Below are 17,796 nucleotides of genomic sequence, written 5' to 3' on the forward strand. Positions count from 1 at the left end.
CCCCTACAAATTCTAGAAGGATGGAGTAACATATGAGCACACACACGTGCAATGTTGAAAAGTCGGCTGCCCAGCCGCATGAGCGGCAACACGCACACACACTAATGTTCAAAAAGTCGGCTCTTGGGTGGGCTGCCAAGTGGCTAGGAGGACTCTCCGCATGGTATTGGGCCTATACAGCCCAGTGCAGGACGGTAACCAATAGCAGCCGACTAGTTGCCCAGGCAAACTGCTTGGGCGCCCGCTTAGGGCCTTTTTTGTGAGCGCCGAAATTGCCTCGCCAAATGGGCCAAGAGGGGAAATAGTATCTTGGGGCATTTTGGCCCCTGCAAAACCCTAGACAACTATTCCTTTGCCTCAAAAACAATTTTTTTAGCTCAAAATCAAAACTTTTTAAAAGGTCGAATTCGTATTTGAAGTTTTTAGTTTCTTGCCAAATTGAGAAGCACTCAACCCAAAATTTTCTAGGGATTAAAGAGGCTGCAAAAGAGAGCGAGCTTTTAGTAACTGACGGTGGTTGATTCAAGCCTAATATAATTGGTTTTCGAAAGGTCCGTAAATTTAATTGTTTATGTTTAAGGTTTCATATTTTTTGAGTACCGTGTTATGTCAAAATTTTAATCATTTTCTTACTTTAATTTTTGAAGTATAGCTTTACTTTCATGATGAAACTTTGTGTTTCCTTTTTTTTTAGGGTTTGCTACTTCTGTGATTGTAAATTTTTTTAACTATGTTTCTACTTGATAATGCACATTTGAAAATTCATAATGTATATTTTGGCTATATTCCCCACTTCCCCCCACCCCCCCCCCCCCCATCTTATTGAACATTGCACATGCGTTGCGTGTGTAGGTGCCTATGTATTTTGAACCTCAGATGCACGAGTTTATCGATTCCCATTACCACTCTAAATTTCAATATTTCAACTGAAACGGAGTCCAGAGCTCTCTGTATGTAGGGCTAGCATCAACCCTCAAAACCCCAGCATACTAGCCATTTCTACTATTTCTCTCGTTTTTTTTTTTTTGTTGGGGGGGAGGGAATTGTTAACAGTGTAATTTTTTACCACATCACAATGCTAAGCAGTAACCGCCTTGAAAGCCAGTATACTGTTTCATACTGCCCAATTCCATTTTGTTTTGAATGTTTTTCCAGAATGTCATTTTGTTTTGAATGATATCAGTGTAACTTTTCAGTTCTCACTAAATGACAAACTTGATCTACAAGAGTGTCTTGGTTCTGTACAAAATTGAGTCTATACTCAGATTGGAAAAAAATGAGAGCCAAAGAGAGGCTAGCAACTCCCTCTCTTGCCAATCAGTCTGCCACAAAGATAGACTCTGCTGCAGTGTGCGAAAGTGACGTTGAATCCCTGTGTTAATTGGCAAAACTCTTCTAATATCACCCTAGCTCACACGGAGCTGATTAAACGTAGTTGCCATTATACAGTCATGTCAGGCCTACGCCATTTGGTATTTATGTCCTTCATCTTTTTGGTTTGGAGATGGTGATGCCCTATACAGTAGGGCATTTTTTACATGTTGGCACCAGGGGCCTCTCCTTCGTGAAATTTATGTAGCATTCTTATATTCTGGTGTATATGAGACAAACATAATTGCTGCCATTTTTGAAATAGGCAGGTAGAGAGCATTGGTCATTCAGGAGAGGATTAGGGATGTGGCTGGTTCTTATTCCTTTTAGACCATAGTCATGAGGAGCTACTGTGTTTGGGTGGTGAACCTCCTATTGAGAGCCTAGAATTTGGTTGCTCTTTTGGGTCCTAAAATGCAAAGGTCTGGATTGGGCCGACATAGAGAACAATGAAACTTAATTTTGAATACTGTATACCTAAGAACAGGGGCAGGAGGTATAGGTTGTTTTCTATGTTACATGGATGATTTTGTTGGGATGTCATACCTGCGTTAGACATATCACCCATACTAACAAAGATTCTTCTGAACTCTTCATCTTGTTCACTAACCATTCACTAAATTGATTGCGACTTGATCTTCTGTTTTGTTTCAGTATACACATTCAGCCAACCAAGGCATTATTCTTTTTTTTGGCTACTCAGCCATCAAATGGATATTAGTAACTAATGTTGGACTTTGTAGTCTCTTCATAATACAGCCGCGTGGCCAAATCCTGTTTATCACAGCAAAGTGAATCTGATGCCCCATACCACCAAATCCTGTTTATCACAGCAATGTGAATCTGATGCCCCATACCTGTGTGTGTCACGAACATGGATACAAGTCCTTGCAAGGAGAATCTGTTACCCCATATTTCTCCTATTTTGTACCATTAGGGACACTAAGGAGCAGAGGTTCATGACCTAACTGGGACCCTTTGCGATTGTGACTTTGCAGAGGCACAGTTGTGTATGCACATTTTATTAGGGAGATGCCCTTTCACGTTAGATATGCCATTGTTCTCTGGAGTGGAGGGATTTGTCTCAATGCAGTAGATGAGCTGGAAGACTCTTGTACCATGGCACCTGGTAACTGCCTTTGAAGAAATTTGACATTTGTAACTTCAAGGATGTGACTTCTAAACCTATGGGGATATTGATGCTTTAGCTAATAGAGGTGTGGCAGGGGAGAAGTTCTTGGTCAACAGAGGTATATTGTCACTGATATGTTGCCTCGTCATTTCTTCAACTACTTATTTCCTTCTTCTTGTTATGCACTTTTCAAATTAATAAATTATTAAAATTTTCTCCCATTATCAATAGAAAAAAAAGGGCAATTTACATATTCCTGTTTTATTTCTTATAGGGGAAATATCCCCGTACCCTTTATTTTTTGTTTCATATCTCAATAGACCCAAAGATTTAAAATATATTTCCTAACCCCCTGACTAGCTTTACCCACTTTTAACTACTTTTAACTTTGCCCACTTCTATCTATTTTGGACCTCGAACCACAAGGTCTACTCGGGTATACTAAGGAGATATTCTTTCCCCAATGGAAAAATATCCTCCATCACCGCCGACGACAACCACAAAGATCCAGCATTTGGCAACCACCACCAGAAGGAATCATTAAGTTAAATTTCAATGGTTGCTCCTTTGGGAATCCTGGCCCGTCTGGGGCTGGAGGGGTCTTTAGAGACCACCAAGGCAATGTACTGCTTACATTCTCAGAGCATCTAGGCTTCAAGGATGCACATAATGCAGAAGCCTTGGCCCTCCTACACGGCCTGAAAAAGTTCAACCACTTTTGGGGTTTACACCTCATCATAGAAGGAGATTCAAAAAATGTTCTCTCATGGGCTAGTAGGATTACCTCTCTGCCATGGTACCTAACCACTATCTTTGATGAAATTTACCATATTTGCAGGGATATGGACGTCTCTTGGAGGCATATATGGAAGACGTCCAATGACTTCGCAGATCGCTTCGCGAAAGAGGGAGCTAGTATGCAAGTACAGGATCAAGCCGGGGTTGACTCCTTTGTTGCACAGGACCTTTGGCACAACTCTTCAACATAGCGTATTAGTTGGCAATTTTAGGCCTCCTGTAATTTTTGTAATTTTTGAGAGCTTCATGTAAATCCTTTAATTAGGGCGGAATCTATAAGCCCCCTTTTTTATATATGATACGCTAACCGTTTTTTACCGATCCACCCCGAGCGGGTGAACTCGAACTTGCCAATTCTTGTACACAACAATTTCAGTAATACAATGTTAACTTTATCTCAAAAAAAGCTATTTTTTTAGCCCTAACAAATATAAAAAAGAAGTGCTCATTCTAAACCCTTCCTCTCTTTACGTGATCTATTCCCCCCAAATTTCTCTCTTTCTCTCGCTTCCTTGAGATTCTCCCAAACCCCTTCTCTCCCTCTCTCTGTATTTTTTCCTACTTTCTCTCTCTAAGTCTCTCGCTCTCTCTCTATCCCGTATTTCTCGAAACCCCTCTCTCTCATTTTGGGTTCAAAAAACAGGCACAATCTACATACAGTTAATCATCCATGCGAATAATATCCAACCAATCAATAGAAAAAATCCATAGAAATCAAGCAAATATATAAAGAAAAATAAACCATGGAGAGAGAAAGTGGGAAAATAGGGAGAGAGAGGTTTTGGGAAAAGTCATGGAGAGAGAAATTTAGGGGAAAATCATGTGAAGAGATAAAAAGGATGGTGTTTAGAAAGGATGTCTTTATTATATTTGTTTGGGGCAAACAAATAGGTTTAAAGGGGATAAAATTAATTTAGAGGGTTAGAAGATACAAGACTTAGAATTTCTATGACCCAAGATATGTTTTGAAACATTGGGTCTATTGAGATATAAAACTTAAAAATGGGGGGTATGGAGATATCTTCCCTTTTTTCTATTTAAAAATAGTCTCATGTATTTCATATGAAAAGTATACAAAGAGACCATTTATTTTTGGTACAAGGTCACAATTATTCTTGTCCATTAGAGTTCAAATTGGGTGATTGTATGATTGTCACTGACTACACTCAAAGTTCAAAAAGAAATTTCTGGAACTTTGTGACACACCTCAAGTGTTCCAACTTGACATCTAATGGCTACGAGTAATTGTGACCTCCATGCAACCAAGATAAATGGTCTCATAATATACAAATCTCATTTCATATTTAGAAATGGCGCAGGCATAATAATAGACGAAGATTTAAAAACTGAAGACTTGCAAAAAAATCCTCAGGTATACAAGATGTCATGGTTTAGGAAATGGGTAAAAATGGGCATAACATTGTGTAGGCTCTATTTGCATGAAGAAAAAGAAGTGGGAGAACAAGGAATGGGGTAGAAACAAATTCCAGAGAAATCTGTGAGGAGATCAAATAATTCCTTTATGTGCGGACAATGTGTACCACCAGTCAACAGGCATACAAGTTCCTAATGCATTTGAAGGAAGAAAAAGCTGCTAATGGAGAGCATGCAGATTTCCAGAGTAGTCGATGAATTGAGGACTTTACAATGATATACAGCATTAAACCTGTCACTCTAGAACCAAGGAGAATTGAAGCAAGAGCTTGACTAGAGGATAGTTAAACTATGTTTGATTTGTTTCAGTTTTAGCAAGAGTCTCCTAAGTTTATACTACTGATCGAGTAATAAATCACCAATTTTTTATACTAAAAAAAGTGGTTTCATTAGGAAAATTTGCCTGTTTTGAGATGTTGCTGGATGGCAAATAGACATTTGCATTAAGAAGATTTCTTGGGGGTTAAGAGTATCTTAATTAGGAATGTTTTTAAGCAGCAAAATCATTATTTGTGAAAGGTACGAAATGGAATTGTCATGGGGCATGTATATGCTATTTCTACATGAAAGGAGAACCACATTGATGTTGGTGAAATTCTCTCTAATTTGAGTGGGTTCTCCATTGACTGTCTGACTGCCATGTCAAGTTCCATGCTTGTTCTAGTAAGTTTTGGAGGGATTTGCCGCTCATTTTGATGTTGGTGAATTTTGATATGCCAAGATTCACCGCTAATTACACCCAGTGCCCCCACACTGCTATAAATTATACACAATGATAAACCCACTAAAACATGGAGACTTACAGCTAAGGAAATTCAGAGCTGAGAGCAAAATTTGATTACACAACCTTCAAGTATAATGTGGAAACTCAGTGAGTAAAAGCATAACCTATCATCTAGAGTTTCAAGAATCCTATATCAGATAATGAAAAACTTGATTCAGGTGTTCCCTTAACTACACAGGTGCAGGTAGAAAGTAGTAGACCGTGAATCAGGGGCTAATACTTGTTTCACACCACTCTAACATCCAGTATGACATATCTTGGAGTCAACCACCTTTACAGATTCAATTCATTTTTTTGAAGTTCGAAATTCCATATATTATATTCTCTTCATCTAATGCCAATTTGTACAGAATCAAGAACATGTCTGCAAAAGTCAAATGCCAAACTGTAAAGCAAGAACAAGTTCCTGATAATCAACAAGAAAAAGATCTTTCGCACAATGAAGTATGCCATCAGAAAAGAAATTAATCAGAATTATCGTGTACAAAATTATCAAGATAACCCGTTCAAGCTTAAGGTCAAACCAATATATGTGTATGATGCATCTAGAAATCAAATGCCACATATGCAGAGATTTATAATTGACACTCCATATTACAAGGAAAATGGGTATGGACACGCATAAAGGAAAACTGCTTTCCAAAATATTCACAACTTAATCTATCATGTATTGTACTAACAGCTTCACAGACACATTATAAACCATTCAACGATGAAGTGACAGCAAAGCCAACATTCCATTTGGTCATAGTTTTTCATGTTAAAAATGCCCAAACATTCCAAATCAGGAAGCCTCCACCCTCATAAAGAATCTGATAACAAATTGAGTTTGCAAAGTATACATGCTATATGAAAGAATATGTAAGCATACCTCTTTGTACTTCAATGGTGCCACATCACCATCACTGTGTGGAGTTGACTATATCGGACAAGGTTAAAATTATATTCATGATGCAACTGTCAAGTACGATTCTGTAGAAGTGAAGGAAGCAACCAATGTAGTTGGATGAAACAGCTCCAGTCACTCAGGATCAAAGATTGCACCAGTAATCATTTTGCTTACCAAAATTTCCTGGTCTGGGAAGGAAGCCTACTTCTTTTGTAAATTGTTCCTAAGCTTTTTCAACTCCTCAGAATGTTGCTGTAAAGAAACCGATGACACCAGTAAGAATACTTTAACAAATAAAATAATGACTATTTATCTCTACATTAATAGAAGTGTGATTTGTCAAGTGATCTAAAGACCTTATAAAGCTCTTTCCACCAGCAATCAGATTTTTCTTGTAATAATCTCCATTCCATGGCCATCTCATACTCAATCGTGTTTGGCTGAGAACAGTGTGATGTGGACACTGCTTTCCTCTGAAAATTACCGAGATGTTAAACAATAAATATTTTGAAGAAGCAAAAACAGGTCATGCATTCATTTAAGGTATAGGAAAGAGTATGTTGAGAAACCAAATTATCCAAGTACAGGAAGAAGCACACAGACCATTTCTTCACGGTGATTTTGAAACTTGAGCTTTTCAACAGAGAGATGGCCAAAAAATTTTGTGGACATCCTTGGCATCAGATGTTTTCCTTTGCTGGCAACAAGTGGTCTACCATGCACAGAAATGGCATCATTCCAATATGGTACATCAAATAATAGCAAAAAGGAATGGCATGACAAGATAATTATCATCCTCAAAGGGAGTAATGCAACATCAGTAAATTAAATGACATGCCAAAAAGCTATAAGACGAAGCATGATAAAAACACCACACAGCTATATTGATGGCATAATCAGCACAAAGTCAAGTTCATCAAATAAATACACCCATGAACCTCAAAAATCTTAAAAACTAAGAAATCTAAGAGGTATACGGTGATGGCTGAGGACATTGACACATCAGAACAAAGCATGACTCAAGAGTTTAAGAATTTCAAGGTACCAGTTCGCTAATGCATCTATATGTTTCTTTAATCTAGGTATTAACCCCTCAATTTGAATTATCAATTCCCATTTCAAAGAGTTATTGCCTGCAACATAGTTGCTAGGGATGACTAGGCATTGACAGTGCATGTGAAACAGGTTTGCATCATCTTTCATTTATTATCGAGTGCAGAACTTTATATGCTTCCTTCTAACACTTTAGCAGAAGCCCCTACACAGGAGTAATCATAGAAGAAAAGAAAATATAGAATCCATCTCAACTGGAAATGAACAAGAATACATTTGACTCCCATATCAACCTGTTGCAATTTCAGGTTCCTCAAAACCTCTGTTAAGAAAAAAAACCAAACACCCTGCAACTTGTGGAAGAGGACCACAAGAAAGAACCTCATATCTGAGAAACAAAAAGGCTCTGGTTGATATATTTAAGACCAGACGACCCAGCTGCTTTTTGAAAGATGTGCAGAAAGTAACCCAGGTCCACTTAATCAATCCTATCCTGCAAGGACAAGGAACTCCACAAAAGCTACACTAAATAGCACCCATTTACCTCTTAGCAGGATCCATAAGAAAAACTGTTGTTTTTATTCAAATTGGCTTTCTGAGAGATCAGCCACCACAAGGCTTATCATGTACTTTCCTTCATCTTGTTGTAAGTTGTTGATAAAACATATGAAGTCTACAAGTTCAACAGAGAAGAGAATATTGAATCATATGAGATACTAGCAGTGAAACCATATGGAAGAATTAGAGGGCTCATGATTTTGGTATGCCTATCAGCTATGCTAAACTGTTGTTTGGTCATAGCGATCACAATTTAGAATGACTTTCCAATTTTCATGCCCCACAGAATAGAGTTTGATTTATTCACTCATAAGAGATCCTTTATCTCTTTGTTTCTCTTTGACACGTCTCTGATTCCTGAGGGCAAATTGCCAGTCTCCTGATGAAAGACAAAATAAAACAATAAATCTTATATTTGATGGGGAAAACCTATCACTCATTAAAAAGTACTACTAATTTGACCAGGAGCACAAACAAAGGGGTATTTTCAACTTCTAGATTGTATAAATATTTAGATGTTGTTTGCCACTCATGAAAATTTCATTGATAAAAGAAAACAAAAAAATAGAAACAAATAAAAGCCAAAGAAATTTCAAGTCATCTCCCACTCTCTCCCCCTCCCTCCCTGTGTGTGTGCGCCCGTAGTAGGGCTTTTAGTCTTCTAAACATAATAGGGATTTATTGTAATCATATTAGGGACTCAAGACCGTGTACCAATACAATAATTGTATCTTGTATAAAAGGACAATCCAAAACCAAATGAGATAAATCCATTTTTTATTTTCAAGTTCATAACAAATACTAGTGTATTCATGAAACCTTTCCCAGCATAATTATCCCAAAACACCAAGGCTGAGTGATATTACAGAATGGTTTGCCTTCTCGTATAGGTTTCTAAAACCCTGGTGATTGATATGAGAACTTCCATATAATTATGGTCTACAGCCTTTTATGCTGTTGCACAGTCATTAAAGAAAAAATGTTGCCTCCTATTTTTGAATCACAATCTCCAGTACAAGGTCATCTCAGCAGACTCCCATTGCATGAATGTTGGAGCATGTGTTATTATTTAAATCACTCTTAGTAAATATATCTTCTTTTGATGACTGGCAGTCTCATATCTGAATGGGAAGCTTTTCGTTTGAAATGATGACTTGTATTCTATTTCAAAAATGGTTGTATACAAATTTCTGTCAGAGATGTCATGATATACAAAAATTTAATGCTAAGAAACTCAAAAGTTTCTACAAAATGAAAGGAATTCTGCTATAACGATCACTTGGAGAGACCTTTCCCAGCCTTTATCAGAATGCTTTAGCCCCAGGAAGGCCCGTGGCAGATTATAGAGAGTTGAGGACATGGTAACTTGGACACCATGATTTTGGAGGAATCTTAGGCCTGGAGACGAGCCACCTTGCTCGCAGGTGGTCAACATGAGACGTTTGCGCCAGTATGTGACTAGGACCGGAAGATACGGACTTGGGAAAGTAGCAGTTCTTTCGCTAACACATCATTCCTTAATCATTTGTTGCAACAGCCAACATGTCTACCACCTGTGTGTTTCATTTCACACATTCCAATTGGTTGGTTTGTATTGTTTGGATAAGATGACTGAGATCACCTTTAACATGGGGGATTTAGATAAAAAATCATTGCTCATTATGTAAGGAAGACTTGGAAGCAATGCCACAATTCCATCATTGGATTGTCTCATCCATCTGGTCATACATGATGGGGCTTTTTGACCTTGATTGGGGTATGCAACAGACCACTGGCAGTCTCATATTTGAATGGGAAGCTTTTCGTTTTTCTTGCTTTGGAGGATGTCTAAAACTCGACCTGAGTTTTAAGGGCTGGCTCTCAGTGTCAGATGTTGTGACTGAGGGTTCTTGGTAGCATTCTGGATGGCCCATCACATCTAGTCCTAGACGAAGTGCCCCAACCCACCATGCCCCTTTGCTCTTTTCGGTTGACTCAATTGCGATGAAGTCAAGGGGCAACCACACAGCTGTCGGCGAGTCCTCACAGAAGGAAAAGGTAATAGAGTGCTTACTCGGCTCCTCTGGGCTCAAGCAAATTGAGTACTGGACAATGGCCAAGACTAGGCATTTCTATTGGGGATCAAGTTAAGCCTTTTGTAACTGATCTTCCCTTGCGGTTGAAGGAAACCAGCTAAATCTTCTTAGGTGGGCTTGGCAGGACAGGCACAGCCCATTGCATGTAGCCATCATATAAGAATGTTCTAGCTATGCACTTTCATCCCATATAACCTTCTCATTTTCTGAGAGGCAAATGGCATTGCAGAATCTTCAGCCAAAGAAGGGGGGGATATTGCATAACTCTTAGTCACTACTGATAATATATGAATGTGATGAGTTGTTTCCCCAACATTCATTTGCATTGTCATCATTGCTTCTATTGGTGTAATTTTTGGATGGACTAATAAAATGTGATTTACTGGAAAAAAAAAAAAAAAGAGGAAATATAATTAATGAAACCAAACATTCCAAAAAAAGCAAAACACAACCAAGACCAAATGGTCACATCAGCCCATCGTCTTGCACCCAAGATCCCAAATTCAGACCCTTAAAGGAGATTACTTCAGTTGAATCTCCTAAATAAAAAATCACTAGAGAAAATATCCATGATGGAGATTGGCCAGGGACTGCCGACTTTCAGCACAAGATGGCCACATCAACTGCAGTTTCACAATTAACTTTTATATTTTCACAAACCATCCATGAATGGGATATTCCAAAATGACAAAAGCGTGAAAAATTTCAGAGATGTAGAAAACGTCACTTTTTCTTTTTTTGAGAGAAGATGTAGATCATCACAATGCTTATCAAGTAATCTGCATTTCAATGCAAGGAAGAAAAACTTTGGAAAGATAACAGTTATTTAAAAAAAAAAAGTCACTTGGATCAATACCTTCCAGATGGTAGCATCAAGCATCCCTCATCCAATCTTCGAATAACCATATCTGCTGCTTCTCTTGTTTTGAAATCAACAAAAGCACGACCTAAGATGCAAGTTCAAAACCAGACTTGTTTCAACTCAATTGCATCCTCAGACTAAATTTAATGACAGCAAACATTAAAATCCAATATAGTTTGGTTTAAATGACTTTGGCCAGAGCAGTAAAAGCATTCACAAAATCTTCTCACCACAATGGGGACTGGAAATGGCAGTCAATGGTATCACTTTTGCACGACAATTCTCCTGGAAGGCAGTATGAACTATTTCCTGAAATGGGAAAAAAGCAAATCCTGGATTAGTTTGCAACTAGCCAGTTAAGAAGAAGCAGAAGATTGCTTATTCAACTACCCACATTGAAGACATTTCGCACAGGCATCGGTACAGATTCTTTATGGATTAGCTAAACTCAAGAATCCTGAAATCAGGACTTTTTGGATATACACACACACACCAAATCTGGCAAATGTAGATTCTTCTTAGAACGTGTCAAAAGTCCTCTCCCCTAAGTATCAAGTAATAAAATATGACTAACATTTCACTTAATTTTGGTTTAATTTTAATTTGGTATGCCAAGAACATCTCTCTCTCTCTCTCTCTCTCTCTCTCTCTCTCTCTCAAGATATATCTATATATATGTGAGTAAGCCTTCCGAACACTTGGCAGCTATAATGAATAGTAATATAGGTGGAATCCCAGCCGTTAGATCTTCATCATGTGGTGCCGAATGCATATCACTATATGAATTTTAATATTTTTCTAAAAATCGGATCATAATGAAATTTTAGACATGTGTACTAAATAATAGGGCGCACAATTAAAAAATATATAAAAAATATTTCCCAAAATATAAAATCACCGAAATACCCCTGAAAAATGACGGGGTAATTTGGTCATTTTAAATTATTGAAAATAATTTTCTTATATTTTTTATATGGCGCGCAATAGTGTCAGGTATATACACCCAAAATTTCATCTTAATCAGATTTATAGAAAAAAATTTAATTAAAATAATGACATGTATTTTGAACCACTCGATGAGGATCTGATGGCTGGAATTCCACCTTTATTACTATTCATTATACCTGCTGGTGTTTGTTGGCTTTTTCCTATATATATATATATATATATATATAGACACGGTTTCTATGCGGCCAACCCACATATTATAGAAAGGCGAATATTCTTGTTTTTACCAAACAGATGCAGTGCGGGCATGGCAATAAATATATTTTTTAAATATAATTGGATCCTAATATTTAGAGAATATACAAATCTTTAACATGGAGATCATGAATATGAAAAAAAAAAAATTTTGAAAACTAGAAATAATAATTATATTAAGAAAAAATTTGGACCGTTAGTTACACTTGTTTTTAGATGGACCACCTATTTGCATCCATCTTTAAGATGGATGCTTTATACCTCAAGAAGGCATAATGTAGAAATGTGGTCCAGCCCGCATGGAACAATTTTTCTATATATATATATATATATAATTTACTTAAGGGTGAGGCCCTAAATAATCAAATTAAGGTACACCTCAAAAATTCACTAGCAGAGGTTGTTTCGATGCTGAAAAACCCTCAATTCGGTCATCTCGACCTCAAGATGTATGGAAGTGAGAAAAAATGCATTTCAAGCCTACATAAAAATTTTATAATAAGAGATGAAAATAAAAATTTTCAGGCCATCATAAAATTTCTAATATTGAAATAGCATGTTTTGAGACTATTTGAAGGTGTGCCTTACTTTGGTTAGGGCCTCAGCCTTATAAAAACCACACCCTAGACAGACAGAGACACAAAGACAGAGATAGAGACACGCGCGTGCATGCATGCATGCATGCACACACACAATTGGGGGCAACAATACATTTTTATATCATCGCAAGGCTTTGCGGCACCGAAATTGCATTTTCAGCATAGTATTGAGGTGCACCTCACTTCAATGAGGGTATGTCTCTTGATATAGTTCATGTAGCCAACCCCAACACCCTTGTTTGGTGGAAAACCTCATACAATCGTGGCTTTCTCCCCCTCTTCCAACCACCCATTAAATCATAGAACTTTAATGGGAGCCTACTTCGAATAACAGCCCTCACTGATCGAATCAGAGCCTCCATTATTTTTTGGGCCCTATCTCCCAAGGAATTTAGCCTATTCCACAACCAACTTACTTACACAAAGGAAACAAGTCATCATGCCCTCACCTAGCTCCCCTCCAAATATTCTCATTGGTTGGCCCCTCCCCATGAGACTGTTAAATTGAACTTTGGTGGCCGTTCTATGGATTCCAGGAAGGCAGGTTGAGGAACTTTTGGAAACTGTCAAGATGAAACACTTCTCACATACTCAGGGCCAATAAGTGTGAGTGATGTCATGCAAGCGGAGTCCGAAACTCTGCTTGCTGGTCTCCAATTGATCGACAGATTAGGGCATCAACATCATCATTAGGAGACAATGTGATTAACTGGGCCAAAGAGCACCCACCTAGACCGTGGAGATTAAACAATTTGCTTGATCAAATTTTTGACCCATGCCACCCTTTATAGGAGTTGTTTGGACAAACTTGTTGAGAAGCAAACTTTTTAACCAACAGCCTAGTGAAAGAAGGGGAATTCCTCACAATAATGTTCATCAATCGCCCCATAGACCTTCCCCTCATCTGAAACATCCATATCATCTTTTGTACAAACCCCAAACAATTTTCTTTTAAGAAGCACAAACCCAACATCATTTTTGCAGCCTCCAAATATTGACATTTGGATTAATTAATACAAATGCTATCTACCAGAAAAAAAAAAAAAAAAACCCAAGAGGGGCTGCTAGTATTTTGTTTTGAGTTGTCAAATGTTTTGGTTAAAGACAAACGACAGATGAGAATTATGTGAAGGTAAATTTGAATTTAAGCTATGAATATGTATCTTTTGATGGGAGTCTTCATTGGAGGCCCTCATAAGAAACTTGTTTCTCTCAAATGAGTAACACTAATTCATCTAGTGAAAGACAACCTTGGCATATATATGATGTGCTTATTTTCTAGTTTTGATTAACCTCTGAATTTAAAAAGCTCCAATATACATGAAACGAGATCCTTGGAGCCTGAGTATGTTGCTGCAGGTTCCACTGATTTTCAGAAAAAACAACCAAGCATACCCCTGTAACTCATTAGGTCATAGACATAATGTCAAATGCTGAGGAGACAAGAATATTAACAACATAATAACTTAAAATTGTACAATAGGAAAAATTGAGACTAATCGAAGTACATAGACATCCAAATTGGTTCATGATTATTCTCAAGAAGAAATCAAACAGTTGGACTAGAGAAAATTTACGGAAGGATTAGCATTCATGAAATTTTCCTTTTGCAAGTGATAGTCCATCCAAAATGGCAATAAATATTTTTTACAAGAAAATATTGCTGGACATTTTTCAATCAAGCACCAAGATAAAATGTGAACTATAAGTTCTAATTAGATAATCAATAAGCAGTTGTTGCATGTCAGTAAATATCAAAGGCAAAATCATGAATTCAAAAGATAAAGTTGGACCAAGAATATTCAGAAAACTTCCATCATGAGAATTTGCAGTACAACCAATCTCAGTATCCATTTGGAGTAGAAAATTCACCTCAATTTCTGTTGAAGTGTATGATGGGTCCAAATTTTCAAGGAGGACAAGTGTTCCATTCTCATGACCTTTTAACATTTGCTCCTCCCAAGGCTGGCAATGAATAATTAACATGTGAAGACATCCAAATAATATAACCATCTAGATAAATTTTCACTTGTTCTAATGTTGAAATATTGCAATTAAGAATGCTACCAACATTAATAAACTGGAAGACACAGACAACTGCAGGAAATAAGCCTAACAACTCTCCAGAAACACAAACTGTTGGGATGAGCCAATTTAGTAGCCATCGTTTGTTTTGCCAAGTTTTTCTGATGGCTTTGAAGGTCACATACTCCACGAACTAGTGACCTCTAGATAAACTTAAGTATGGGGCCAGGCTAAGTCAGAAATGAGTAGTGACAGACAAAGATACGGGCCCAAGGTTGGTACCACGTGTTAACATTGTAACACTGACAATATCCACTTTTCAAAACAAGAAGAGCCAAGAGCAGCAGCATTATGAAGGCTTTTATGTCAGTGAAACTCACTATTTTTTTTTTTCCAAAGATGGTCCCGATCCATCTCTAATACCATCTTGGTGATGACCCTCATGAACATGGATTGTCCACAGGTCCACGAGGATTATAGTGTAGGCTTGCCTTTTTAGGGGTCCCGACCCATTTAGTTACTAAATGACATTTTTGGTTTGCAAAGAAATCAAAGACATGATTAGAAGCATAAGGCCTCAAATAAAAAAACCTGAATGTTTTGAGAGGAGTAAGTTTTGTAAATTGGCTCGAAAACAGGTTTCCGTTCTGAAACCTGATAGAATATCACTTGTTCGTCAAAGAATACAAGAGAGAGAGAAAGAGAGGAAGGAGGTGTGGGGGGGGAGAGAGAGAGAGAGACTTGTCAAAGAATACAAGGGAGAGAGAGAGAGAGAGAGAGAGAGAGAGAGAGAGAGAGAGAGAGAGAGCATGGTAAAAATCAGTAAGGCAAATAAAGGAAAAGATGTAGGTGATTTGGGCTCGGGCAGACATAGATAATTTGCAAATATTTGTATGAACCAGTACAATATATATGGATTGGCTCATTCAAAACTTGGCTACATTAGTCACTCTGTTGCATCATGCAATATATCATTGATGTTACATCTTTCTTGTGAAATGTCCCAAGCAACATATACAAAGGGAATCAAAAGAGATTGATGCAAGATGCTACTCACAATTTGCCTGAACCATTTGCTTCTGTCCTGCAAAAGTTAAGCACAACAAAAAAGAATGTTATATAGGAAAGGAGCTATTGTGCACATGTATCCCAAATGCTTAAAAAACCCATGTCGAAAGAAATCAAAGAATCACTTTCAACTAAACATTAACCATTCGTAGCAATCAAAGAATTTCTTTTTGACCAGGAGCAAAAGAATTAATCATGGATGCTATGCGCAAGTGTAACCACATTCACAAACAGAATAGCAGGGCACTACACAGATTTTGAATTATAGGCATGCACAATCACAAGCAGTAGTGGTAATTTCCCAAGGGTCCTCTAGTATCATACCATTGAGTCTATGATGCACAGATAACTTCCCAAGGTACCCGTGTTGATACGGTCCGATACCGATACTAGTACAAGGTACCTTATGAATACAGTGGGGACATGGTTCAGCTGCATCCTGATTATTACTTTGAAGTTCATTAAGAATTTGACTACTTTACATCGTCCTATATAATATTAAGGATGATGTGTGAAATAATGCTACAATAATTTTTAAGGATGATGAGCCCCTAATATTTGTGCTTCTTGCTAATTAGCCAGATCAAATTTTCATGTAGAATTAATACTGTGTTATGCGTATATTTAATTCAGTACCTATTAGCGTATCAATTCTTTTCCATTTTGTAGCTTTAAAATTTTGCACTGAAGCTAGAATATTGAAACTCCCACTTCTTTCCATAGTTACACATTCCATAACTTAAGCTTTTCACATATGGTCGTTCTTAATGCTTTTCTACGTTATATCCTAAATATAATTGGTTTCCCAGATTTATTATTAGTGTCTTATCCTATGGTCTTAACCTGTCAGATATGAACCCACACCAGTGTCCTAGATTCTAGGAAAAGTGGAAAAAGTGGGTCTTCCCATATCTGTGCCCTTGTATCTATATTCTTTAATCATAGCACCGAGTGCTTCAGATAATATCTAAACGTAACAAATACCAATAATCTGGTAATAATCTATGCAAAAAGAGTTTCTACATCTACTCAGGCATATATATTCGTAGGCCAAGACGGTAAAAAGCTAAGCCCAAACCTCTAAGATTTTCATGATAAATAGAGTAAATAATTTCAGTTCAGAAATCCTTGCTTGAATGATTGAAAGATTATTTAAAAACAAAAAGCTTCTAGTTCTCCCATGCATTCTGCAACCAAAGAAAGCTAGTATGTTGCTTTCCACCCAAATCATGACGTCAAGAATCACGACTAATTTTCTTGTCAATTATAAAATTAAAACTAATGCTCTAGAATTCAAATGTTTGAAAATTAGTCGGACTAAGACAAAGTATATGGAGTGCAACTTTAGTAATACTGGGAGTAGAGACGCAGAAGTAGTCAAGATTGATGGCCAGGAAGTAGACCACACTTTCCATATCTTGGATCAATAATCTAGGAAAATAGAAAGATCGAGGAAGATGTCGCACACAGAATTAGAGTTGGGTGGGAGAAGTGGAGATGTATAACTGGAATTTTATGTAATCACTGCATAGAAATGAGGCTGAAAGGCAAGTTCTATAGGACAACGGTGAGACCAGCATTGCTCTATATGGCGGAATATTGGGCAGACAAAAAACAATATACCCATAAAATGAGTGTAGTGGAGATGAGGATGTTGAGATGGATGAGTAGCAAGACAGGAAGGGATAGAATTTAAAATGAATCTATTTGAGAGAATTCAGGTATGGCACAAATGAGGATGTTGAGATGGATGAATGGCAAGACAAGAAGGGATAGAATTTGAAATGAATCTATTCGAGAGAATTCAGGTGTGGCACCGATAGGCGATAAAATGAGAGAGAAGAGATTTAGGTGGGCTGGCCATGTGTGGCGCTGACCAAGTACAACACCTGTTAGGAGGTGCAAGTTAGCTCAAGTGAAAGGATTCAAAAGGGCAATGGGTGGG

The 17,796-nt window shown here is 37.5% G+C and overlaps 1 protein-coding gene across 19 annotated transcripts in view; it reads right to left on the minus strand.

Moving 5' to 3' along the window:
- Positions 1-17,796, minus strand: part of LOC18421888 (bromo-adjacent homology (BAH) domain-containing protein) — a 38,278-nt gene that overhangs the window by 1,385 nt on the left and 19,097 nt on the right. For 12 of the 19 annotated variants that reach the window (XM_088868493.1, XM_006826706.4, XM_088868497.1 and 9 more), the window contains 8 exons: positions 15,841-15,867; positions 14,631-14,723; positions 11,187-11,265; positions 10,951-11,041; positions 7,012-7,120; positions 6,765-6,881; positions 6,583-6,660; positions 6,391-6,491 (listed from right to left, as the gene is read on the minus strand). In XM_088868493.1, the coding sequence (XP_088724619.1) occupies positions 6,610-6,660; positions 6,765-6,881; positions 7,012-7,120; positions 10,951-11,041; positions 11,187-11,265; positions 14,631-14,723; positions 15,841-15,867 (567 nt within the window). In that variant the 3' untranslated portion in view covers positions 6,391-6,491; positions 6,583-6,609. Of the gene's footprint in view, positions 1-5,541; positions 5,884-6,390; positions 6,492-6,582; positions 6,661-6,764; positions 6,882-7,011; positions 7,121-8,022; positions 8,399-10,950; positions 11,042-11,186; positions 11,266-14,630; positions 14,724-15,840; positions 15,868-17,796 lie in introns of those variants that run through there. The other 7 variants (XM_088868498.1, XM_020663003.2, XM_088868499.1 and 4 more) reach the window with 3 other exon arrangements.

The sequence above is a fragment of the Amborella trichopoda genome, chromosome 5 (assembly GCF_054954075.1).
Source record: "Amborella trichopoda isolate Santa Cruz 75 chromosome 5, AtrichopodaSantaCruz75HAP2 v2.0, whole genome shotgun sequence".
Lineage (NCBI taxonomy): Eukaryota > Viridiplantae > Streptophyta > Magnoliopsida > Amborellales > Amborellaceae > Amborella > Amborella trichopoda.